At 42.1% G+C, this 27545-nt stretch overlaps 2 protein-coding genes across 2 annotated transcripts; one reads left to right on the forward strand and one right to left on the reverse strand.

Annotated features, from left to right (window-relative positions):
- Nucleotides 1-2498: 2498 nt before the first annotated feature.
- LOC139334778 (uncharacterized) lies at nt 2499-3380 on the reverse strand. Its single transcript, XM_070967940.1, has one exon. The coding sequence runs from the start codon at nt 3378-3380 to the stop codon at nt 2499-2501; it is 882 nt and encodes a 293-aa protein (XP_070824041.1).
- Nucleotides 3381-11314: 7934 nt separating this feature from the next.
- LOC139335159 (troponin C, slow skeletal and cardiac muscles-like) lies at nt 11315-26403 on the forward strand. The gene is made up of 6 exons (XM_070968632.1): nt 11315-11426; nt 12580-12610; nt 13844-13990; nt 15171-15285; nt 15559-15695; nt 26214-26403. Exons 1-6 carry the CDS (start codon nt 11403-11405, stop codon nt 26243-26245), a joined length of 486 nt encoding a protein of 161 aa, XP_070824733.1. The 5' UTR covers nt 11315-11402; the 3' UTR covers nt 26246-26403.
- Nucleotides 26404-27545: the final 1142 nt, after the last annotated feature.

The following is a 27545-nucleotide window of genomic DNA, read 5'->3' on the forward strand; positions in this document are numbered from 1 at the left end:
CCAGATTCTTTACAGTGGTGCTGGAGGCCAGCGCAATGCCATCCATAACTGCTATGTCATCAGAAAGTGACTTTCTAAGATGTTTAGGGCCTACTACTATAACTTCAGTTTTGTCCGAGTTTAGCATCAGAAAATTGCAGGTCATCCAGGTCTTTATGTCATGAAGACATGCTTGTAGTCTAGTTAACTGACTGGTTTCTTCCGGTTTCATTGATAAATATAGCTGGGTATCATCTGCATAGCAATGAAAATTTATTGAGTGCTTCCTGATAATCTTACCTAAAGGAAGCATATATAAGGTGAATAGAATTGGTCCAAGCACAGAACCCTGCGGAACTCCATAGCTGACTTTAGTGAGCACAGAGGAGTCGTCATTAACGCGTACAAACTGAGAGCGATCTGACAAGTAGGATTTAAACCAGCTTAGCGCAGTTCCCTTAATGCCAATGAAATGTTCCAGTGTCTGCAATAGGATGCCATGGTCAATGGTGTCAAATGCAGCACTAAGATCCAGTAAGACTAGTACAGAGACAAATCCTTTATCAGATGCAATTAGAAGGTCATTTGTAACTTTAACCAGTGCTGTCTCTGTGCTATGATGCACTCTAAATCCTGACTGGAAATCCTCGAATAAACTATTATTGTTTAGAAAGTCGCACAGCTGATTGGCAACTGCTTTCTCAAGAGTTTTTGAGAGAAAGGGAAGGTTGGATATCGGTCTATAGTTGGCTAAAACCCCTGGATCAAGAGTAGGCTTTTTCAGTAGCGGTTTTATCACAGCTACTTTAAAAGACTGTGGTACGTAGCCTGTTGATAAAGAGAGATTGATCATGTCTAAAACTGAAGAGTCAATTAGAGGTAATACTTCTTTAAACAGCTTAGTCGGGATAGGATCTAAAATACAGGTAGATGATTTTGATGATGAAATTATTGAAATTAGTTGGTGAAGGTCAACAGGAGTAAAACAGTCTAAAACTGCGACAGACTGAGTAACAGTTTCTACGATTTCTGCGTTTGAAGACAAAACAGTACCTGTTAACGGCAGGAGTCGATGAATTCTGTCTCTAATAGTTAGAATTTTATCATTAAAGAAGCTCATGAAGTCATTACTGTTCAGAGCTAAAGGAATACATGGTTCAACAGAATTATGGCTCTCTGTCAGCCTGGCTACAGTGCTGAAGAGAAACCTGGGATTGTTCTTATTTTCCTCTATTAGTGCAGAGTAATAGGCTGCCCTGGCACTGCGGAGGGCTTTCCTGTATATTTTAAGACTGTCTTGCCAGGCGGACCGAAATTCTTCCAAATTGGTAGAACGCCATTTCCTTTCTATTTTCCGTGAAGTTTGCTTTAATTTGCGGGTTTGAGGAGTATACCATGGAGCTAACCTCCTCTGTTTAATTTTCTTCTTTTTTAGGGGAGCAACAGAGTCAAGTGTCATACGCAACGATCCTGTAGCACTATCAACCAGGAAGTCAATCTGGGAGGGACTAACGTTAGCATAAGACTCCTCTGTTGTATTGAGACATGGCATTGAATTAAATACTGATGGGATCATATCCTTAAATTTAGCTACAGCACTATCAGACAGGAGTCTGGTATAAGAATTTTTGCCTACTGGCTGGTAGTCTGGTAATATGAATTCGAAAGTTATTAAATGATAGTCTGATAAAAGAGGATTCTGTGAGGAGACTATTAAGTCTTCGATTTCAATGCCATATGTCAGAACAAGGTCGAGGGTGTGGTTAAAACAGTGAGTCGGTTCATGTACATTCTGGCGGAAGCCAACTGAGTCTAATACTGAGATAAACGCAGTGCTAAGGCTGTCATTATCAACGTCGACATGTACATTAAAGTCACCTACAATAATTACTTTATCTGCTTCAAGAACTAAACTTGATAGAAACTCCGAGAACTCAGCTATAAATTCGGAGTAAGGACCAGGAGAGCGGTATACTACAACAAATAAAAGTGGCTGCACTGTTTTCCATTTCTCATGAGAAAGAGTGAGAACAAGGCTTTCAAATGAGTTGTAGTCGAGTTTAGGTTTAGGGTTGATCAAAAGGCTTGAGTCAAAAATGGCTGCAACTCCACCTCCTCTACCGCTGCCTCGAGGAATGTGAGTATTAATATGGCTCAGAGGAGTAGCTTCATTTAGGCTCACATACTCTTCAGGACACAGCCAGGTTTCAGTCAGACAAAATAAATCAACATTATGGTCTGATATTAACTCATTTACTAGAACAGCTTTAGAGGACAGAGATCTGATGTTAAGGAGTCCACATTTAATTCTCCTATCTTGTTGTACTATTGCAGAGGTTGTTCTAATTTTAATTAGATTCTTATGTTTAACTCCTCTTCTCTGTACTTTTGGTTTACTTAGTTTACGTGGTTGGGGGGCAGACAGTCTCTATGGAGTGTTGGGTGGGTAACTGCTCTAATGGAGGCGCAGAGAAGCGTGTAGGACTGCAGCTCTGCCTCCTGGTCTCAACTCTGAGTTGTCAGGGGTTAGGTTCATAAATAAAATCGGTCAGATTTCTAGAGATGAGAGCAGCTCCCTCCAAAGTGGGATGGATGCCGTCTCTCCTAATCAGACCAGGTCTTCCCCAGAAAGTCTGCCAATTATCAATGAAGCCCACACCGTTTGCTGGACACCACCTCGACAGCCAGCGATTGAACGATGACATGTGGCTAAACATATCATCACTGGTCAGATTTGGCAGGGGTCCAGAGAAAACTACGGAGTCCGACATCGTTTTAGCATATGTACACACCGATTCCACATTAATTTTAGTGACCTCCGATTGGCGTAACCGGGTGTCATTACCGCCGACGTGAATAACAATCTTACGGTATTTACGCTTATCCTTAGCCAGCAGTTTCAAATTTGATTCAACGTCGCCCGCTCTGGCCCCCGGCAGGCATTTGACTATGGTCGCTGGTGTCGCTAACTTCACATTTCTCAAAATGGAGCTGCCAATAATCAGAGTTGGTTTCTCAGCGGGTGTGTCGCCGAGTGGGGAGAACCTGTTAGAAACATGAAGCGGTTGGTAGTGACCCGTGGGCTTCAGCTTGGGACTATGCTTCCTTCGAACAGTCACCCAGCCTCCCTGGTTTCCCGGCTGCTCGGGAGCTGTCGAGGGACGGCTAGCCGGATCTGCACTTGGTCGGTCCGCACCGACTACGGGGGCCTGGCTAACTATAGCTAATGGTTTTGTTTCCATGGTGCGGAGCCGAGCTTCCAATTCACTAAGCCTCGCCTCCAACTCACCAAATAAACTACATTTATTACACGTACCAGTATCACTAAAGGAGGCAGAGGAGTAGCTAAACATGTGACACACCAAGCAGGAGAGAGCTGGAGAGGGACAGAGAGAAGCCATCGCTAGCTGCTAGGCTAAGTTGGTATAGCTAGCAGAGCAGACAAGCGCGTAGACAAATAAAATTGACGGTCGCTAAATAAACAGACTTATGGGTGCTTGAGCAGAACTAATGTTACTCTAGAGTGCGGATAAAAGGCCGCTGTAACAAAACACAGAGCAAATTACACTCAGAGGAACAAGAGCGACAAACGCACACTACTCGTAAGGCAGCAACCAGAAACAGGAAGTGAGACGATACGCTTACCTCAGCACGTCCTCAGAACCGATTCAGCCCCTTGCAGCAGATGACATAAGGACAGCTCAAAATGCAGACTTAGTCATAAACAGAGTAGTGACTTTGAAAAAAACACATATCCACCTGAAACACAAAGACAAGCTGAGAGAGGATGAAAGCACCCGACAACTTCTCAGGGAGTGGCCTCGTCTACAGATCGATGGTGACGGCATCCTCTGGAGAGAAACCGCAACAAGAAAGCAGCTGGTTGTTCCTGAGTCCCTAAAACCAGTTGTGTACAAACATCTACACGAAGAAATGGGACACTTAGGCGCAGATAGAATGGTGGCTCTAGCAAGAGAACGCTTCTTTTGGCCTAAAATGAGACAGGAGATGGAACATCATGTTACCAAAGTGTGCCACTGCATTAAGAGAAAAAAACCAAACAGAGTAACCAGAACAGCCATACAGAGTATAGAGACTTCTGCACCATTTGAGATGATCTCCATCGACTACGTGCATCTGGATAAATGTAAGGGAGGTGAGGAGTACATACTTGTAGTTGTTGATCATTTCACTAAATATGCGCAGGCATATGCGACAAGGGACAAGTCTGGGAAAACAGCAGCCAGAAAGCTCTTTGATGATTTCATAATGCGTTTTGGTTTCCCAGCCAAGATACACCACGACCAGGGGAAGGAGTTTGAAAACACTCTCTTCCACAAGCTCCAAGACTACTGTGGTATTCGTCACTCCCGCACTTCTCCATATCACCCTCAAGCAAATCCTGCAGAGCGCTTCAATAGAACACTGCTCGGAATGCTCCGTACACTGGAGGAGTCTCAGAAATCAATGTGGAAGGAGCACCTTAACAAAGTGATCCACGCCTACAACTCAACCATGCATGAGGCAACAGGATTTTCTCCATTCTTTCTCCTCTTCGGCTGTGAGCCAACACTACCAGTGGACCTGATGTTCCCCAGGAAAGGAGAGGAGAGAAATCACTCACAGGCGGGCTATGCAGAGAAATGGAGAGAAGTCATGCAGGAAGCATATGCCATTGCAAGGCAGAATATGAAGAAAAGTGCTAGGAGAGGACAGAAAAATTACAATCAGCGTGCATGGAGTTCAATACTGGAGTTAGGTGATCATGTCCTGGTGAGAAACCTCACACCTAGAGGTGGCACTGGAAAACTGCGCAGCCACTGGGAAGATGTGGTTTATGTTGTCAAGGGAAGGAAAGGCCCTGATAGTCCAGTGTATGTGGTTGCACCATTGCAAGGAACTGGGAGAAAACGTGTGTTACACAGAAACCTACTCCTGCCGTGCCCTTACCTGGTTGAAGAGCCAGAAGCAGGTGAATTCAACCTGAAAGAGAAAAACAGTGGAAACAAAATGAAACGGAGAACAGGAAGACAACATACACCCAGACACAACACTTACCCAGATGATACAGACAGTTCCAGTGAAGAGGAGTATCAGTTGTGGACAGCAGTGAGACATGCGGCTCTGCCCCTCAATGCAGAAGCAAAAGAGTTCTGCCCCAGGAGTGACACACACAGAGACAGGGCTGAGGTGGCGCTTATACCCGAGGAGCACTCTGAAGAGGAGCACTCTGAAGAGGAGCACTCTGAGGAGGAACATGTGGAGGAGAAACATGGTGCGGAGGGAGAGAGTGATGCTCCAGCTGTGGAGCCCGAGGATGAACAGGGTGATGCTGAAACAAGGAGAGAAAGGCCTAAGAGAGTTCGACAGCCCAGGCGTGTCTACACTTATGACCAGCTAGGCCAGCCAACCTTTCAACAGCTGAAAACCTGCCCCGTCAGTGTGAGAGAGCCCTCTGAGACCAGCCACGATCTGCCGACCAGATCATCATCCATGTATCCTTTTTATCAATGAATAGGGATACACACAAACATACCTACACCCATGAGGCAATTTAAAGAGCTTCATAAGTTAGTTTATTTCTGATTTGTTACATAAGTTATAGTTCAATGAGGTAATTGACACACATTACAGAATATAAAAACAGGTTATCTGAACATTTGTTTGAATAATAAGTACAGAAAATGAGCGGTGCTATTCTAGTGGTTTGAAGTCAAGACAGTAGTGTGACATACTGTAACGAAGGAATTAGTAGTGTGTACAATTATAGAATAGACTGACATGGCTATGAAATGTGTTGACACAGTCTGGGGTGTAGATGGTATTTTCCTTGTCCCATTTGTGAAGATTTGGGGGGCTCACCAATGCTTCTATGGACTATGCACTCTTCAATACTTATGGATTATGGACATTTGATCCTGTATTGTGGCCATGAGAGACTTTTGCAAGGAAGAAAAAGATTATTCAGATAGTACAACCTCATCATCCTGTAAATGAAGAAATGTGCTGTGTGTCATACATACCTGTTTACTTAGCTTTTCACAAAGTGTTCAATGGATAAGAGGTTAAGAAAATGTTGGTAACATTTTATTTAGTGGGGGAGGGTGTTGAGACCTAGAGATAAAATATATTATTTCATTTACATTTTAATATTTTACATGTTTATAATTTAAGTGCAAGTGAGCTAAATAGTTTTTTTTAAGTAAGTAGATGCTACGCTGTATTTTCAGTTTATTTTATATTTTTTTTGACTGAGGTCAGAGTTCATGTGATGTCATCAGCTGGCGCCGAGAATGAAGTGTTGTTGTTGTTGTTGTTTCCATGTGCGCTGCGCTCGTCGATACCTGCCTCCTTAAAGAAATGTAGAACTGGGACAATAAATGTTGCTAAAGAGAGAGACGGAGTCATGTCTGCTTGAGAGTGCAACAATTGCAAATTGATAAATTAGAAAAGTTAAAATACTAAAAGGTAATTGCATTGTCTGTTGTGATTATTTATGATTGGATTTAAAACATTTCATATTTAAAAACATTTCATATTAAAAGTATTTTTCATACTTAAAAAATGTTGCATAGTTAAAAGCTTGTGTATTTAAAACATTGCATAATTTAAAAACTATTGCATCAGTAAAAACACGTCTGCATAAATTAAAATGCATAATTTAACTCGATTAATTTAAATAAAAATGATATGACTATTATAAATAAGTCTGGTCTAAAATGGTTAATTATTTACAAGTGTGTGTTAAAACACTAACTGTTGAAATACATGAAGGAATGCAGAATTCATATAACTGTGAAGTGCTAAAAAACATTCACTTGATTCGTATTTAATATTATTTAAGACACTTTAATGGGTTTATATATGTATAAAGATGTTTATTCATTTATTTATTGGTAGTGCTTTGGTTACAATTAATTGTTACATTGTTACATGTTGCAGAAATATACATCATGTGCAATATTTAACATGGATTTTCTTTGTCTGTGTTTTTTGTGAAAGGTTTTCACCTGATTAAGTGACCAAATGGCCAGAAATCAAATGAAAATAAAAGAAGGAAAAAAGGAAAACTGTTTGGTCATTTGAGTGAATTCCAGTCAACTCTGAGCTGAGGTCTCATCCTTTCAAGTTGAGAAACTGCGCAGGGACTCTTTAACCAGAACTTGACACTGACTGTAAGTTTGACTTTCTCTGTTTGACGGAAACATGGCAACAACCCAATGACTTTTCACAACTCAACTCCGCGGGGGGGGTTTACAATCCCTGAGCCTCGTGTTACTCCAAACATCTCCCGCATTGCCTGCCATTCTCCAGTTTCCAATTCCCCGATGCTTCCGTAATCTCAGACCTCATCCGTAAATCCAAGCCCTCTACATGTCAGCTCGATCCAGTCCCCACAGCTCTGGTCAAATCCTGCCTCTCCTCTCTGCTCCCTTTCTTATCTGCCATCATCCACTCCTCACTCACCCCAATACTGAAAAAACCTGGTTTAGACCCCAACAATTTCAATAACCTCCGCCCCATTTCTAACCTTCCCTTTATCTCCAAAATACTTGAAAAAATAGTTGCCACTCAACTCCATTTCCATCTTACCCAAAATAGCTGTTACGAACAATTCCAGTCTGGTTTCCGCCCTTGCCATAGTACCGAAACTGCTCTCATTAATATAACCAATGACCTCCTCATGGCAGCTGATTCTAGTCTACTCACTATCCTCATCCTCCTTGATCTGAGTGCGGCCTTTGACACTATTTCCCACACATCACATCACCACATCACCCCCGTCCTTCTGCAACTCCACTGGCTCCCGGTCAAATTTAGAATCCAATTCAAAATCCTCCTGTGTGCATTCAAAGCCATCCACAACCTCACCCCTCCCTATCTGTCAGATCTCCTCCATGTCGCCACCCCCTCCCGCTCCCTCAGGTCCTCCTCCTCCATCCACCTTACTGTGCTCCCTGCATGCCTCAGCACCATGGGGAGTTGAGCTTTCAGCCGCTCTGCTCCCGAACTCTGGAACTCTTTGTCACTGGACATCCGTAACATCGACTCTCTTCCTCACTTCAAATCCAGACTCAGAACCCACCTGTTCAAGAAAGCATACTCTCTCTGATTGCACTGTCCAATTTTTAGCTCTTATCTGTGTATAGCTTTAGTTGTTCTACTGCACTTATTTTTTCTTTGTAAAGTGTCCTTGAGTGTCTAGAAAGGTGCTTTTGAAATAAAATCTATTATTGCTCTACCACACCGTTGTGTCGAAAAGAGAGCTGAGCCAGAAGGCAAAGCTCTCGATCCACCAGTCAATCTTCGTTCCGACTCTCACCTATGGTCATGAGGGCTGGATCATGAGTGAAAGAACTAGATCATGGGTACAAGCGGCCGAAATGGGTTTCCTCAGGAGGGTGGCTGGCGTCTCCCTTAGAGATAGGGTGAGAAGCGTCTCCCTTAGAGATAGGGTGAGAAGTTCAGTCATCCGTGAGGGACTCGGAGTAGAGCCGCTGCCCCTTTGTGTTGAAAGGAGCCAGTTGAGGTGGTTCGGGCATCTGGTAAGGATGCCCCCTGGGTGCCTCCCCAGGGAGGTGTTCCAGGCACGTCCAGCTGGGAAGAGACCACAAGGAAGACCCAGGACTAGGTGGAGAGATTATATCTCCACACTGGCCTGGGAACGCCTCGGGATCCCCCAGTCAGAGCTGGTTAATGTGGCATGGGAAAGGAAAGTTTGGGGTCCCCTGCTGAAGCTGTTGCCCCCACAACCTGACCCCAGATAAGCGGTGGAAGATGAGAGAGAGAGAGGGAGAGAGAGAGAGAGGTTTTGTTATTTCAGTGTGAACCATTACATTTTGCAATAGCCTGTGAAGCCACAGTTTGTTGTCATTTTTGTAAATACGTTTTTGACAGAAGATGAGTAAAATTGTCCATGTTCATAGAGACCAGCTCTAAAGTCAGAAACTTGACCTCTGACCTTACTGTACAGCTGCTGCACAATGGCAGGTGCTATCTGTATGCCATGCATAGTGTTAGCCTTACAACAGAGATTTATTACCATAGCCGCTCTCTCAACCTCTCCATTGGTAGAGGACTACTATTTCTAGTCAAGGACACACATTCAAAATAGCTCTGTCTATGTATTGTCATGTAGACATTTGACTCCACTCTATACTCACAGTATGGTAAATAAGGAATATATATATTCTAAAAACTGAAGTTGAAATTTCCTTCACTCTCACTCAAGTGGCTGGCCTTCAGAAGTTTCAAATGACAACTTATGTGTTTATGGTGAAATGGATATGGGTGACCTCACAAGTATTCTCTGTGATGCCATCCCAATTGTTGGCAAGGCTCTCCAACAGATCCTTCACTTTAGACACCACTTAGTCTGACTGATGAATAGATAAAGGCAGATATTATCTTATAGCAAGTGTATTAAAATTTACGAAGAATGTTGCCATTAGTTAGTGGAGCACTGACAAGTTTACTTTTACAGTGTATGATATCCTGCACAGTACATACTGTATCTGTAAGATAAAATAAGACATCCCACACCATATTGGTCCCACACCAGGGGAATTAAGTTGTTACAGCCAGCAAGTATTGAAAAGCAAAAAAGCAAAAACAGTGGCATAGAAGGGCCAAGATGAGAAGGATACAGAATAAAAATCAACCATGTATGTGTACATTAGGTACAGATTATAAAAACACTTATTACCATAAAAATACTACTGTACATAAAAATGCTATTGTCAATATTCTTATGAGGAAAACCACCAATGCCATATGTTGAATTGCACTTGAGAATTGTTATTGCTTAAAAAGAACGTTGAACTGCACGGGTCTATGTATATGTACAATATGTACAGTTTATACAAGTTGTACGTATAGTATGCATGCATTTTTCGTATGTGTGGCTGTGTCTCATAATAACCAGATTTAAGGGATCCTATGAAAATGTTTTCTTATGTTCATGTTAAAAACTAATGTGGCTGAAAATTTGTTGATTTTTGTAAACTCTTAACTATTGGCCCCAAAACCCCCAGTATCAGTTAGGCTATACCATACCTTTATCCATATCAGACACAGCCACACATATAAAAATATGTGCATACTGTATGGTCAACTGGGAACAGATAATTTTGCCCCCTCCATTTTTTACCTTTTTGGATTTTTTTTTGCACAAAACATTGCTATTACATTAGACCCTAAAAAAAAGGACAGGGAAGTTGAAAATCTACAAACAAAATGTGTCCTTTCATCTTTCCATTAATTTTAGCTACTGAGCTTAAATGTTTAATTTTTTAGGAAGAGAAACCATAAAAACTCATTATGACATAACAAACTTAATTACTGAGATGTCACAATATATATATTTTTTTTCAATCACAGGAGACAGGTAGGAAAAAGGAAAAAGTAGTTAAACTTAGCTGAATCTACGGATAGCTGTGGCATCATACCCACTAACTTTAAATAAAGATAGCTATCTTGCTGTAGCTGTTGACATGGCTGTCTCTGCATGACAGAGAATGCTGTAACGTTGCCAATATGCTTCTTCAGAAGTACTTGACAGATAGTCAAATAGCTTCACAAACCCTCTCTCTCCACACCTTTCCAGTGTTGGATTAGGAGGGTCTGTTTGACCACATCTGTAATTTTTAAGAACTGACATCCAATGTAAATTCTCACTTCACAGTGTGATTGGTCAGCTGTGTGGAGGTGAGAAAAGAGCCAGGGTTTGAACTTCTCTCTCTGGGTCTCTTTTTCTATTCTTGCACAACTACGTCCGTCAGCTTTCATGTGAACAGCTGCGGACAGCACTATGAATATCTTCCAGGAGAGACTGTCTGAAAACATGTTCCATGATCCCCATTTGATCAGTTCCATGATTCACAAATTTCCAATAGTTTCAGACCACACGTATACAAACTAGTTCTGTCCAAGCACCCAGCTCCCTGGGTGTTAGAGGTCAGAGTTTTACAAGACATAATGCAGTCGCTGTGGTTTGTCTTGGTTTTCAGTTCCATTTTGAGGTTACTTAAACTGCAAAGTTTGCATGTTGTAGGGGTTTGAACTTTGCTTTGTAGAGCAGCAGAGGTAAAGTCTGAGAATAAAAGCGAAAATGTAAAAATGACAACTGGATTTTCATTAAAATGAGCTGAACCAAACAAAGACACAGTTTGTAATTGAGAGCTCCACTTACGTAGTGCTGCTGCCAATGTTCCATTATTGTTGGGTGGCTTCTGTTGTTTCCTATTTATGGAACTCTCTTGCTTTCTGTCACTCCTCCCTCCATCACCTTTGATTTTGCAGGGATGGGTCGACAGCTTTTTTAGTGCCACACTCCTCCAACAATAAAGACTGAGGCAGTTGTTGCTGGCTGTATTTGTGTCAGAGTGAACTGGTGTGTGAAAGGAAGGGAAGGACCAGCAGCCATGGATGACGTATATAAAGCAGCGGTGAGTACAGATAAGACCAAATACAATATGCTGTTTTAGTTCTCTGATGATAATTCACTTTGAGGTGAGGACGTCTAAAACATGTAATAATCAGAAAATCCTTGTGTTTCAACAACAACAACAAAAAGAGAAACATAAAACAAACAACACACTGTGTTGCATGAAATGATATGGGAGGTCTCTGCACACATTTGATAATGTCAGCTGTTAACAGTGACAGCTGCTCCTCTAATTCCAAAGTCAAGTTCAACAGTTGTAAAAAAAAAAAAAGAAGAAGAAGAAAAAGAAAGAAAAAAGAAAAAAAAAAAAACAGTAAAACCCAATCCAATTCAGTGGTCTTTTGAGGTCGTAGTTTGTGCCACTGTATTATAGGTTTACATTATATTATCAGGAATTCCTATTATTTTATTCTTTTTCACAAATGAATGTATATATCCTATAAAACTGAAGAATAACCAGTGATTGAGACTGCAGTTTAGGTTTTCATATTTTGAGACTTTGAGTTCAGGCACTAGACAATTTTAATGCAATGTATTTTACAGTATATATCTATCACAGTCATTGTACTGGACAGATCTTGGTTTTATGAAAATAGTGAAATTGAGGGCTAAATTAATGGACTTTGGAATTGATCTGAATTTATACTTGTGGTCAGGGCCTTAGACTCTGACATTGAGGTCATGTCCTTGGTATTTTCTTGGTGGGGTGAGGAAGATGTGAGTGCTTTGACTACCTTTTTTGTGTGTGTGTGTGTCACATTTATTGTTCTGTATAAATGCACTTCTTATGTTTGACAACAAGAGTGTGTGTTACTTCAACTTTTCTAACATTGAAACAACAGACAGAGCACGGAGTGACAGACTGCTATGGTCAGTTCATATGTCTTTGCCTGATAATAGAACAAAGAACAGTTAGACAGTTCAGAGGGAAGAAGAGAAGAGACAGCTGATGGCTATTAAACCAACCCCCGCCATTGTACCCACAACAAGAATAGTAGGTGAAGAAGGCTGTGTGACATTGCAGTCATTGCAGAGATTATCAGTGCAGTTGCTGAACTGTGGTTCTACTCCAGCTGTACAGTATCAAAAAGAAGTGAGAAAAACACACATACATACATACAAATAATGTTGATTCTGATTTTGTTTCCTTTAAGGTTGAGAACTTGACAGAGGAGCAGAAAAATGGTAAGGAAACTACTGCTATTACGTATTGTTATTATTACTACCATTCTATTTATTCTTTTATCTGTTTATTTATATACCTAATTCTACAACCGATAGTATTCCTAGCCTTGACAATTAGTTGAAACAAAGATAAAAACAATAACAGATAATACTGTAGATCATTTAGCACTGGCTGGCCTACATCCATGATGTCCCTTTCATGGACTTGGCTTTGAGCCGAAGAGATTAACTTTCCTCCAATTCCTCTGATTGATTTTAAAGCCATGTTGTAATACACCTTTTCCAGGAATCTTTTCAGAAACACAAGAACTATACTTCTTAACTGAAGGAACCAGAAATAAAAGCTGTCTGCTGGCAACAGTGAGTGCTACTAAGATTAATATCAGCAGGAGCAGACATTTATTTAAGACTATCTAGTCTGAAGAGAGATCTGTGAGATGAAGAGAAACAGCGTACAGATAAGAGTGAGAGAGGGAAAAGGAGGAATAAAACTTAACCATCTGCATTTTGTTAACATGTACTAAAACAGAAATAAATAAGCATAAAACACTCACCAATTGTCACTACTTTAGAGACAGGCTGGCTGTGTCTGTCCCCTCTGCATTTCTCCATTCAAACAACAGAATCATGCAACCAAAAAAATCGAGGACCACTGCAATGACTCTGTGATATTGTTTTGTCGTGTGCAAAAGTTCCATTCAAAAGAGAGCTAGCATTTTTAAACCATTTCTACTACTATTATTTTCCTTATTATTAGACTACTGTCAAATCTCAACTTGTTCTTTGAGTATGGTTTACTAGCTTCAGTTCCTCATTTGGTTCCTCAGTTTAGTTTCTAGTTTGATACTTATCCATCCATCCATTTTCTATAACCGACTATCCCTTTTTGGGGTTGTGGGGGGGCTGAAGCCTATCCCAGCTGTCAACAGGCGAGAGGCGGGGTACACCCTGAGCCAGTCGCCAGCCGATTGCAGGGCAACATATAAAGACAGACAACCATTCACGCTCACACTTACACCTAAGGACAATTTTAGAGTCACCAATTAACCTAATGAGCATGTTTTTGGTCTGTGGGAGGAAGTCGGAGTGCCCAGAGAGAACATGCAAACTTCACACAGAAAGGCCCTGCCCGACCCGGGGATCGAACCGGCGACCTTCTCCTTCTTTTTGTAGTTATGAGTTACAAACCAGTATCTCCTTGTCAAACAGTAACAGTTGCTTTGTCTGTTATAGAGTTCAAGGCTGCGTTTGACATCTTCATCCAGGATGCAGAGGATGGCTGCATCAGCACCAAAGAGCTGGGGAAGGTGATGAGGATGCTGGGACAGAATCCTACCCCTGAAGAGTTACAGGAGATGATTGATGAGGTGGATGAGGATGGTATGTTAGCATCATTAAGCCTGTCACATCACTTTACTATAGACATCAGGAACATGTTTGTTTCATGTGGAACAAAATGATTTAAAATACTCTCGCAAGTTCAGTGTAAATTTAACGGGAAAACTAGATTTTGACAGTTTAAACTGCAAATATGATATAGAGATATGTGACCCATTGCACCTGCTAAAGATAAGTTCTCTCTTAAGATGACAGGGTGCAAAATCCATCCTAAATGATATGTTGAAACTTGTTTGTTTGATAAAGCTGTTTCGATGAGACATAAGGTTCATCTTGACTACTCTGGCGGAAAGTACAAAACTAACCAAAATATTGTCACAGAAAATTTCATTTTCACTTTCTGTAGCCAATCAGTGAAAACCATTACTCTTAATAAAGTGTTTATTACAGTGGTGTCTCTTGTGCCCAATTGTCTTTGAACACTACTGAAGAGGACGGCAGCTAAAAATAGCTAATGTTAATCACCAAACAACAACAAAACGATACATAAAGTAAGACAAAGCATGATGAATACTTGATAACTATTCAACCTTAGTCTACAGCAAATGCAAACAACAGTGACACTGAGTGGTGGAACTGTCAACTACAATATAGGATTCTATAACAGCTCCTTAATATCTGGCAGATGAATGTAGTGTTATAACAAATGGTAGTCTGCAATGGCATACTCTTATAAATTAGTAGCTGTTAATTAGAAAGTTATCAAACCCTAGATATTTGCTTGCCAACTCTGGAACAGTAATGTCTTATATCACATTTAGTCAAGTTATCAGCTTTCCCAGAAATATAACATAGTGCAATATTATGATGACATCAGTTTGTACTGTTAGAGGAGTAGTTTTTATGTACTACAATGGAGAATACATTGCTGATGCAAAACAGCTGGTATGATTCATTTCTCCTCATACTCCAAGTTTCAATGCACCACACTAATCCAATATTTCACAGTAGATTTTATTCTTACCATGGACTTGGTGTAAAATTTAAGTTGTAACTTACGACTGGGTTCAAACTATTTAAGTTAGTGCAACCATTAAGTGTTAGTAGCATTTAAACTTGGTCCTAAATTAGAAATTAGGCTGAAACAAGGCTAAGTTTCAATTTAGGCCTAGCCAGTGCAACCCAGATGGAGTCTTTATAATACCATGCTGTATGTTCACAGGCAGTGGCACAGTAGATTTTGATGAGTTCTTGGTTATGATGGTCCGCTGCATGAAGGAGGAGAGCAAAGGAAAATCAGAGGAGGAGTTGGCTGAACTGTTCCGCATGTTTGACAAGTAGGTTTCTTTTTGTATTTCTGTTTACACACTGCACAGAAGCACTTCAAAATCCAAGGGAAATGACAAGTTAATTTCCCAAAAATCAGTCATGTTTTAAATATCACTAAAATCTAATTAAATGCTCTTTCTGACTTTGACCAATACCCTAAACATCACTTAAATAGACTAGGTTAGGTTCAGCACAGTACACTCATAACAGTTTAGTGTTAAAAGGGTTAATATCTGCAGACATCCCAGATGAGGAGGCTGATTCCTTTATCTTGCATTAAGGAATGGCGATGGCTACATAGACTTAGAGGAGCTGAAGACCATGCTGGAATCCACTGGAGAGGCCATTACGGAAGATGATATTGAGGAGCTGATGAAGGATGGGGACAAAAACAATGATGGGAAAATTGATTATGACGGTATGTGAACCAGCCAAGATGGAAGCCCATGGGGGACTTCACTGATCTGACAATGTATACCTGAAAATGTAATTCCATAATAGCATTATAGTTTTCCATTTATGTGTGTGTTATTTTAGTTAAAATTTTAATGAAAATGAAATAATCCAGACTGCATTTCATTGTTAAATACTCATGAGCCTTCATGGGCGTTCGATGACCATATTAAAATGAAAATAGAAAAGCCGTTTTCCATTTGATATTCAAAGACATAACCTGCTCTAATGTAGACAATAACCGAAACAGTTCAGTCACAGTTAAAAGGAAAATGCAATTTTCTAACCATTTGAAAATGAACATTAAAATAGCATTTGACATTTCATTTCAATATTTCGAATGCAATTAGGGAAATAGCTCCCCCTGTATTTTGCATTTACATTTACATGTCATCATGAGGTGGTTCCTTAGTTAGACTAACTTTCACTCCAGTATAACTTCAAGTGTATGTGGTTGTAATATTTGAATTATTACATTATTCTCAGAATTGCAAAGTTCTTGGCTTGTGCCACTGCTGTTCGCCCTCTGTACAGCTGAGTGCTGGGGGAGCCACTGGGATTTTGAGCTAGTAGTAATGTGCTGACTGTAACAGGAGAGTAACACAGAGGTTGCACAACACTGATTCATCCACACGTGCACCAGCTCAGCAGGGGTCAAGTTCTTCAGCCCCACCTGTAGGAAAAGAAAGTAAAATGAAACAAGTGCTCCTTTTAGTTCAGTTTGCTTTGTATAAATCTCTATAATCGTCAAATTTTGGTTTGATAACAGTGTGCTATTTTAAGGAGTAAATAAGAGGGCCCACAAGTGTGTACATGCAAAAACAAAAACGAGGGGGAAAAAAGCCAGTTTCTGAGGACTAACTACCTTGTGCTCTTTCAGTTATGTTATGGCTTAGGTTTTACTATTAGTCAAATCCCCAGGAATATAGTTAGTGAAATAATATCAACCACAAATCCTAAAGATGCTATCCTCATCCTATTCTCATAATGAGGGTGGTCTGACTTCCTCATGGACCTGTTAAGTTAGCATAATGCCCTCTCACACTACATGTCGCAGTGGGTAGCAAAGTAAGGCCAGGACCCAGTTGCAGAGATGAAAAACAAACAATATTTATTAATCAAAGTACAAACAAAAATCACCTGAGCCAGGGAAAATGCTTTCAAGCAAAACGAACTGAAAATCACCGCTGAGGGGGAAAAAGGCAACAACAAAAACTGGGATACAATTTCACAATATACAAAACCAAGGGCGACTTTGAAAAATCTCACAGTGACTAAACCAGCGATCAGAGAACAAACACACAGGAGGAGCGAGACGAGAGACGAACAATCTACAAAGGCGAGCCGCGTGCTACTGGATTCCAAGAGAATAGTCTGGCACAAGAGTGGAGCATGCGGTGGCTTAAGAAGCTGTGTTGATTTGCTGATGAGGTGCAGGTGTGACTCATGAGGATGCTCCCCGAGTAGATCGGCCCGCATCTCTCCCACTCCAACCTGCTGAGTGGGAGTGGAAAAAGAAAACGCAGTATCAAACATTGATAACAAATAAAAACAGACAAAGCACAGTGGCTCGAGACCACAGCCATCACAGTACCCCCCCCCCCCCCCCCCCCCCACACACACCTGGCATCCTGCCCGGTTTACCTGGATACCTGATGTAAAAATCTCACAGCAGCTGTGAGTTGAGGATGAGGGAGTGCGATATCCAGGAGCGCTCCTTGCTTGGGGCTGTACGCCACCCAATCCACGAAATATTGAAAATGTCGGCCCCGTCTGCGGACATCCAGAATGCGTTTTACGGTGCAGGCGGGAGCGCGGTCGATGAGATGAGGGGGAGGCGGTGGTGGTGCAGGAGGCTGGAGAGGGCTGTCGGTCACAGGTTTGAGGAGGGAGACATGGAATAACCGGGTGAACCTTGAGGGAGGCGGGGAGACGGAGACGGTATGCACTGGCATTGATCCTCTTTTCTATGGGATAGGGTCCAATGAATCTCGGTGCCATTTTCTGGGAGTCAGTCTGGAGAGGCAGGTCACGGAATGAGAGCCAAACCTGTTGTCCCTCCTGGTAATCTGGTGTGGGAGTCCGGTGACGATCCGTAAGCCACTGGTTCCATTCCACCATCCTACCTAGTGCTGCCCTGGCCTCACGCCACACCTGCCAGACCCGGCGGAGCTGAGTTTGGACGGAGGGAACGGCTGCATCAGACTCCTGGTTGGGGAACAGGGGGTGTTGGTAGCCCAATATAACGATGAATGGTGACATGCCTGTGGCCAAGCTGATCAGGGAGTTGTGGGTGTATTCAACCCAGGGAAGATGAATGGACCAGGATACCGGTAAATAGGAGGCTACGCAGTGCAGTGACACCTCCAGGTCTTGATTGGCCCGCTCCATCTGGCCGTTGGATTGCAGGTGGTAACCGGAGGTGAGACTGGTAGACACTCCCATTGCTTGGCAAAAAGCCTTCCAGACTTGTGAAGTGAATTGTGGTCCTCGGTCCAAGACGATATCTTGTGGTATGCCGTGCAGTCTGAAAACATGCTGAACCAATAAGTTAGCGGTGGGGAGTTTAGGGAGGGGGACAAAATGTACCGCCTTGGAGAAACAACAATGGTTAGGATGGTGTCATTATCTTCAGATGGGGGGAGACCAGTGACAAAATCTACTGCAATGTGTGACCAAGGGCGTGAAGGGATAGGCAGGGGTTGTAGGAGGCCAGACGGAGCTTGATGGGTGGATTTGCTGCAAGCGCAGTCAGTGCAGGTTCGGACATCAGCTGTCATGGAGGGCCACCAAAAACGCTGTCTGACCAAGGTGAGGGTCCTGTGTACCCATGGGTGACAGGCTACCCGGGATGCGTGCCCCCATGTGAGCACAGCTGACCTAGCGGATGGGGGAACAAACAGCCAGCTGGGAGGACATCCGTCCGGTACAGGATGGCTCTGCTGGGCGCCACGGACCTCCTGCTCCACCTGCCACTGGACCGCCCCCATGACACACTTGGGATGGAGGATAGTCTCCGAGTCGACCTCCCCCTCCTCACGGGTGAACAGCCGGGAGAGAGCATCTGGCTTGATGTTCCAGGAACCTGGGCGATATGTGAGAATGAAGTTGAACCTGCCCAGGAACAGTGCCCATCACGTCTGGCGTGAGTTCAGCTGCCGAGCTGAACGGAGGTAAGCCAGGTTTAAGGAGGTAAGCCACTCCTGCAGGGCTAACACCACAGCCAGCATCTCCCGATTTCCAACGTCATAGTTTCTTTCAGCCGGGGTGAGCCGGCGGGAAAAAAAGGTGCAGGGATGTAATTTGTGGTCCGCAGGCAGGCGTTGGGAGAGGACGGCCCCAACCCCAGAATCCAAGGCATCAACCTCGACCACGAACTGCTGCTCCGGATCTGAGTGAATGAGAGCAGGTGTGTAAGTGAACATTCTTTTAAGTTTTTCGAAAGCTGCATTGGCTTCGGGTGACCAGGTGAAGGAAACTTTACAGGATGTAAGCTGAGAGAGGGGGGCTGCTATGCGGCTGTAGTCTCCGATGAATCTGCAGTAAAAATTAGCGAAACCCAAAAATCTCTGCAGGTGCTTACGGGTGGAGGGGACTGGCCACTGTCTGACCGCCTCCACCTTGGCTGGGTCAGCCTGGAGTTGCCCTTTCTCCGCTATGTAGCCCAGAAAACTTACGGATGACACATGAAACTCACATTTTTCAGCCTTCACAAATAACCTGTTTTCTAGTAGTCTATTTAATACGTCTCATACATGTTCGACATGTTCTTCCAAGTTGCAAGAGAAAATTAGCATATCGTCTAAATAGCCAAAATCTATGCTGTTTAGCAAGTGTCGTAGTACATCATTGACCGAGAGATTTAAAAAATGCGGGGGCGTTAGTTAGCCCAAAGGGCATAACCAAATACTCAAAATGTCCGAGATGGGTATTAAAAGCTGTTTTCCACTCATCACCTTCCCATATTCGTACCAGGTGGTACACGTTGCGTAGATCTAGCTCGGAGAAAACTGTGGCTTGATGCAGAGGACCGAAGGCAGAGTCTATGAGAGGAAGAGGGTACTTGTTTTTAACAGTTATTTTGTTCAAACCTGTTTTAGTCTATGCAGGGGTGGAGTGACTTGTCTTTCTTTTCTACGAAGAAAAACCCTGCTCCTACAGGTGAGGATTATGGTTGGATGAGCCCAGCATCCATGGAATCGTTAATATAATTTTCCATGGCCTCCCTCTTTGGCCTGGAAAGATTGTACAGCCTCGCTGTGGGAAGAGGTGCTCCGGGGAGCAGGTCTATGGCACAGTCATATGGGCGATGTGATGGGAGAGAGCAAGCAGAGTCTTTACTGAACACCTCCTTGAGATCATGATACTCGCGTGGTACATTGATTAGATTGATTTCCTCAGGAGGCTGGACAGGACCGATGGTTCTAGCTGGAACTGCAGAATGCAGACCATGTGCGTGACAGTGTGTACTCCAGTCGTGTATGGTGGCTGTGGACCAGTCTATGTGTGGGTTGTGTAACTTCAACCAAGGGATACCCAGAATAATAGAGGTGAGTGGAGAAGAGATGACAAACAGTTCTATATGCGTTGGGGCCCGTGTATCATATCTGACACCTGTATCCGCGAGGAGGAGGATGAAGAGATTCCAGTGACCTCCGTCCTACTGGCGAGCCTGATCTTTTGGCAGCTCCGGGCAGCGTCTGAGGAAGTGTCCATCTCGGCTGCAGTAGATGCACAGTTTATTTTGGAACACTCAGCCGTAGAAAGACAAGCTTGTCCCAGCTGCATGGGCTCCTCAGCTGGGCTGGGTTGGGCTTCAGGTGTCAGGTGGTTGTCTCCTCGGGCGAATTCTGCAGCGGTGAACTGGTGGTTGACGGCGGGATCTATCTGATCTTTCCCTGCGTCTTTCCCTCAGGCGGTTATCTAGACAAATGGCTAAATCAATTAGACTGTTCAGGGAGGAGCTATCCTCCCGAACAGCCAGCTCCTCTTTTATTTCTCCTTACAGGCCTCCAACAAATATTGCCTATAGGTCCGAATCCCCCCACCCACTTTCAGCAGCTAAAATGCAGAACGTGATAGTGTACTGCGAGACAGGTTGGCTACCCTGCCGTAGATTGAACAGTTGTCCTACAGCTTGTCTGCCTTTCACTGGGTGGTCAAAAACTCTCTTCATTTCCTCTGAAAAAAGAGAGAAATTGGTAGTTAATTCTGAGTGCTGTGTAGAGATGACCAAGGACCAAATTGCGGCCTGACCGGTCAATAGGCTCATAATGAACGCTATTTTTGCCTGATGGGTGGAATACACGTGGGGCTGCTGATTAATAATAATAATAGGGAGCACTGGTGCAGAAATTGAGCACATGTCCCTAAATCACCTGAATATCTAGCCGGGATGGGGATGAATGATTCCCTCATCTGTAGTGGAGGGCTGACCGCAGGATCTGCCGTGGGAGGTGGTGACGAGGAGCCTGTGGGAGGAGTCAGCCGGCCCCTAATGTTCGTCAGCTGGCCGCTCAGCTGATTCACGCTGGTGGATAATTGTTGCAAATGATCCATCACTTGAAGCAGGGTCGACTCGTGCTGGCGAACAAGAGCCCCTTGGCTAGAGAGGGCCCTCAGGCTTTCAGTCTCTGCTGGGTCCATTTGGCTGGACTATTCTGTCGCAACGGGTAGCAAAGAAAGGCCAGGACCCAGTTGCAGAGATGAGGGCCCACAAGTGTGTACATGCAAAACCAAAACGAGGGGGAAAAAAGCCAGTTTCTGAGGACTAACTACCTTGTGCTCTTTCAGTTATGTTATGGCTTAGGTTTTACTATTAGTCAAATCCCCAGGAATATAGTTAGTGAAATAATATCAACCACAAATCCTAAAGATACTATCCTCATCCTATTCTCACTATGAGGGTGGTCTGACTTCCTCATGGACCTGTTAAGTTAGCATAATGCCCTCTCACACTACATGTCGCGGCGGGTAGCAAAGGAAGGCCAGGACCCAGTTGCAGAGATGAAAAATAAATAATATTTATTAATCAAAGTACAAGCAAAAATCACCTGAGCCAGGGAAAATGCTTTCAAGCAAAACGAACTGAAAATCACCGCTGAGGGGGAAAAAGGCAACAACAAAAACTGATCAAAACTCTGAGCAGAACTAAAGTAGCAACATAACGAAAACTAAAAGACTCACCAGAAAACTGGGATACAATTTCACAATATACAAAACCAAGGGCGACTTTGAAAAATCTCACAGTGACTAAACCAGCGATCAGAGAACAAACACACAGGAGGAGCGAGACGAGAGACGAACAATCTACAAAGGCGAGCCGCGTACTACTGGATTTCAAGAGAATAGTCTGGCACAGGAGTGGAGCATGCGGCGGCTTAAGAAACTGTGTAGATTAGCTGATGAGGTGCAGGTGTGACTCATGAGGATGCTCCCCGAGTAGATCGGCCCGCCTCTCTCCTGCTCCAACCTGCTGAGTGGGAGTGGAAAAAGAAAACGCAGTATCAGACATTGATAACAAAAAAAAAACAAAAAACAGACAAAACACAGTGGCTTGAGACCACAGCGATCTAACTGAAGACCCACCTTGCTGGGCAGACTGACAGATTACATTTAAATTTTCATGTTGTCCACTTTACAATGTGATAACATGTAAATGTAAACTTAGGACTAGGGATGGGAATCGAGAACCAGTTCTTTTTGAGAACCGGCTCCCAGTAGCTCAATTCCTTGGAATCGTTTGCCTGCCTGGTTAACGATTCTGCTTATCGATTCCGCCTGTTTTGCACATGCACGATAACGTCACGCATGCTGCGTTGTTTTGTTTTAGAACGTAGCCAATATGGCGTCGAGGCAGAAACACTCCAAAATATGGCTATATTTCACACAAAAAGTTTCCATTTCTTCAAAGGGGAGAAATACCTCCAACATGCTAAAGCATTTGTCTACACAGCATGCAATTAATTTGCAGGAATGTCACGTGTTTGTTACGCTACTTAGCAACACTTGTGAATCTAGCGGCAGGGCAAACACCAGGGCGTCATCTGTTATTAGTGCCAAAGGTAATGTTGAACTCTTATAAGCCGTGTCTGTCGTGTTAAGGTTAGCGCCATTTCACTGTGTAGAGTGCTTTCGCCATATGAATCATCTCCATGTCCTTCCATCAAATTTAGATGACGATGACTGCCAGAGTCAGGCTGGCTCAGAGGCCAGCTCTCACACTGGCTCAGAGGCTGCAGCAGGCACTGGCAGGTCTCTATGGGGTAAGGTTACTGTAAAAAGTTTTGTGCGTGGACACATAAAAATCGTGCACGTATTAAAAATGTGTGCGTGTTAGTCTGTAGTTGTGCATAAATAAAAAATTTGTAAACTCTTGTTTAAGTCAAATCATGCATAGATTATGCAGTGTATAAATTATCTGTGAGAATGCAACTCGTAAAGTTACAACTTTCCAAAATGACAAATACGGATTGCAGTTTACAGACATACGCTTCCTTCAGAATGAATACGAATCTGACAAGCGTGAAGTAACTGTCAAAACTACGTCATGAGGTCACAGGCATTATGTGTCGAGTGGAAGATAACATCGATTCTACAAACTGCGCATGCGTGAAAGATGGCGGCGGCGAGTACGCCAAGTTCGGACTTAAGAACTTGGCAGTTCAGACTTAGCAAGTTCGACTTGGGAGTACAGTCTCTCCAGGGCGGGAGGACGCAGGACCGTCATTCTGCAGTTGGGTTGCCCCAAGTCATTCTGCAATTGGGTTGCCCCAAGTCTGCACAAGTCACCATCCGATGCATCCTCGATAAAATGGGAGGGGCAAGAACACATCCGGGTATTTGAGTGTACTTCGAGATGCGGACTTTTGAATTGGAACAGTACTTGGACTCAGAGTGATGACGTTTCTCAAGTACACAAGAACACAAGTACAGAAAAGAACGCATATTGAGAAATGGCCAAATACGTAATTTCAAATTGTTTTAATATCAATTTCTTACTACATTGATCTCGGGAACTGACTCAAAGTGTACATCGCAGAAACACTGCTAAACTAGGTTAACCATGACCCAGCTGGTCTAAAACACGTCGTCTGGGTTGTTACCCTCACCAATATAAGACAGATGTACACTTTGAGTCAGTTCCCGAGACCAATGTGGTAAGAAAATGATATTAAAACAATTTGAAATTATGTACTTTGCTCCAAATCCCTCGCCGCCATCTTTCACGCATGCGCAGTTTGTAGAATCAATGTTATCTTCCACTCGATACATAATGCCTGTAACCTCGTGACGTAGTTTTGACAGTTACTTCACGCTTGTCAGATTCGTATTCATTCTGAAGGAAGCGTACGTCCGTAAACTGCAATCCGTATTTGTCATTTTGGAAAGTTGTAACTTTACGAGTTGCATTCTCACAGATAATTTATGCACTGCATAATCTATGCATGATTTGACTTAAACAAGAGTTTACAAATTTTTTATTTATGCACAACTACAGACTAACACGCACACATTTTTAATACGTGCACGATTTTTATGTGTGCACGCGCGAAACTTTTGACAGTAACCTTACCCCATAGGTCTCGCGCACCTCTATCCACTCCTTTCACTGAGGCAGGGAAGAGTAAAATGACCGAGATGAGAATAAAGGAATGTCACAGAGTGGTCACTAGATTTGTGGTGAAAGATTTGCACCCTTTTGCCACTGTAGATGCCCCTGAATTTCAGTAGGTTCATTCGTTGCATTTTATCTGGCATATCTGTTCAAATGAAAATCAGAAATTTGAGTTTTGTCAGCGGTGCATGTTGTTATTTTAACCACCTCATTCTGTATATTTTAACACATCATTTGTGCATACTGTATATGTTATATTTTCTGTGCAGAGATGAAAATATAAAAGACAGTTAATGCAAACAAACCCATTTGTACTCTTTTATTTCCTCACCCAATGAGAATCGATAAGGAATCGGATCAATAAGCAAAATCGATAATGGAATCAGAATCGTTTAATTCTTATCAATTCCCATACCTACTTAGGATGCTGTTTCCCTTATTGCATTTGAATATTGTCCACTTTGAAGCAGGGTTAGGGAATTTCATCTTCAAATTTAATTTTGTCATCAAAAGAGCAACGTTGACATGTAAGTGTAAATGCAGTTGACTGGGAGTGCTGTTTTTCATTTTGCACATTTCAATATTCTTAATATTTGTAATTTTCACTCAAATAACACATACATAAATGGAATATTAAAATGTTATTGTGAAATTACATTATCATTTTCACATTTACATTATCATTTTATAATAGTCCCCTATTAGCTTACATACATTTCACTCTAATTCATTAAAGGTTTGTGACACTTTCTATACAGACCACATTTATAGTGTGTTATGAGGGCATTCATAAGGAATTATAACGCATTCATAATGCTTTATAAGAACTATCATAAACACATGATGAAGCTGATGCACTATATCAATAGTCATTAATAACTTTAAAGATGTGACTTAGAATTAATTATAGCTTCAAGTGTCTTATGGATGCTCTTGGCTAGTTATGAACTAGAGGATGAAAAATTGGCATATATTAACTCACGACTACCTATACACGACCCACCAATCAACTGTAGTGAGGACTCATAGTATTTTATAATAGTCTCTGCATAATCAGAAGTTATCATGTGTTAAGTCAAGTGGAGTACATAATGATGCATCTATTATAATACACGCTTGATAATGATGTTTCATAATGTAATGCACTGTCATCCATTTAAAAGAATCTATGCTGCATCATAGGTGATTATTATGCAAGATGCCAAAATGCAGAGAGTATAATTTGTCTGCTTTTGGAATGGAATCCTATGGTATGAATAAAGAGAGGGAATCAACTTATTGTGCTACATGGTAGTTATAATTTACATTGTCAGTGACTTCTGCACCAGTAACAACAGCAGAAACAGCAAAGCAGATGAATGGAAAAAGAAGGACGTGGAAATCAGACTTGTCAACCTTCCCATTTTTCCCATGATTCTCCTGTATTTCAACCTCCAGGACAATCATTGTAACTGACCAAAAAGTGACAAAGTCCACATAGGGAGAAGGTCATGATAGATGAATGGGTGAAACACTGGATTTTCACTCTAGACACTAAGGTTCATGTCCCATGTGGAATTTATTGTTATGTTTTTGGCTTGTTATATTTAGTTGGGTTTAGGAAAGGATCTTGGTTTGGGTTCAAACAGACCCTTTCACAATGTTAACCACATCAAATGTCCATATTCTCCTTTTCCTTTTCCCTGACTCACAAAACTTTGACATCAAACAATGTGACTGGTCAGTTGCAATAATGGCTCTGTATCAACATAATTATTTTCCAACACTAAAACAGCAATATCTGATCGTACACCAATGTTAAATTTGTTAAATCCCCCCATTTTTAAAATCACTTGACATATATGTATCTATATTTCTCTCTGACAGAGTTCCTGGAGTTTATGAAAGGTGTTGAATAAAGGATTCAGCTGGAGGCCTCACACAGCAGCATCTTCATTTTCCATTGACTCATCATCATTTAAGGCAATTACTGAAGACATGCCTCCACTTTTGTCTGCTGTTTTACAAACAATGCGTCTGTCCCTGCCCTGTCAGTTATTCTCAGACAACCCCACTGATGTCCTGAAAGTTTTGCTGGGAGATTTCATTGACTGCAAATATCTTTATTTCTGATCATGATGATAAATCAAAGTGTCATGTATAAAGACTATTTTCATTTTAAAAAAAATTAACATAATTGCACATTTTTGTCTGCTGTCATATGTGCTGTAAGATGTTCATTAAATGACATCTTGAGAAAAAAATAACACAGAAAGACATAGTAAAGTGGCTTTTGGTAACGGGATGGTTTTGAGTGTTTACTTCAGTAGGTGTTGCTTTACAGATGTTAAATAAATATTAACAGTAATAGTCATTAAACCACAGTATACATCTTAATTAAGCCTCATTTTAGATGTTGAGGAAAATAACACAAAAACCTGAAGACTCAGACAGCTGACACAGTAAAGCTGATTTTGGTAACGGGTGGTTTTGAATAATCATGGTTTGCAGAATGCAGACTGCAGAGGAGACTCTGAGTTGTCATGTAGATTTCCATCATTGTGGAGGAGACAAAGCAAGACCTACCTGAATCATCTTCATGCAGACTGGAGTCTAAACTTTTTGGTATGGTCTGGTATGCACCCACCAGCAGATGGCAGAAGAACCTGAGGAAAGAGATTAATCCACCCTTACAGTTTTTTACGGTTCTTAACACACAACAATCGATAATTTGGCACAGTTTGCAAAACCCTCACTTCAAGTACCTGTTGCTCGGCCCAATTTGCCACATCTAAACACTCCCTTATCTGCATTAGACTCTGACTTCCTTCTTTACACTCTGATTTCAATTACACATCACTTGTTGTCAAAGCTGTACACACAATGGTCAGTTGTTGCACACACACCCCAATTGAAATCTCAAAGCACCAACCCACAACACACAGTTATGCAAATCTCTGAACACCCAGGTCAGGTGAGCAATTTGCAATCAGGAGAACTGCAGCATACAGTTTTTCACAGTTCTTAACACACGTTTCTCAAAACACTAACAGATTCCTTCAAATTGTATACACAAACCTGAAAACCTCACACACAAAATGCTAAACCTGACACTCCCTTTTCAAGATGACTCTTTGCCATCAAATCTCTTAACTGTTTACAAAATGCAACTCGTGTTCTCATTTGTTACACACAGCCACATTCTCGAATGACACACAC

Source organism: Chaetodon trifascialis, chromosome 8 (assembly GCF_039877785.1).
Source record: "Chaetodon trifascialis isolate fChaTrf1 chromosome 8, fChaTrf1.hap1, whole genome shotgun sequence".
NCBI lineage: Eukaryota > Metazoa > Chordata > Actinopteri > Chaetodontiformes > Chaetodontidae > Chaetodon > Chaetodon trifascialis.

Excerpts from the sequence above, each read along its gene's own strand:
- LOC139334778 (XM_070967940.1), bottom strand. The coding sequence starts at position 3,380 with ATGGCTTCTCTCTGTCCCTCTCCAGCTCTCTCCTGCTTGGTGTGTCAC.
- LOC139335159 (XM_070968632.1), top strand. The coding sequence starts at position 11,403 with ATGGATGACGTATATAAAGCAGCG. Across the intron at positions 12,611-13,843 it reads GACAGAGGAGCAGAAAAATG|AGTTCAAGGCTGCGTTTGAC; the intron begins GTAAGGAAACTA and ends TGTCTGTTATAG. Across the intron at positions 15,286-15,558 it reads CTGTTCCGCATGTTTGACAA|GAATGGCGATGGCTACATAG; the intron begins GTAGGTTTCTTT and ends TCTTGCATTAAG.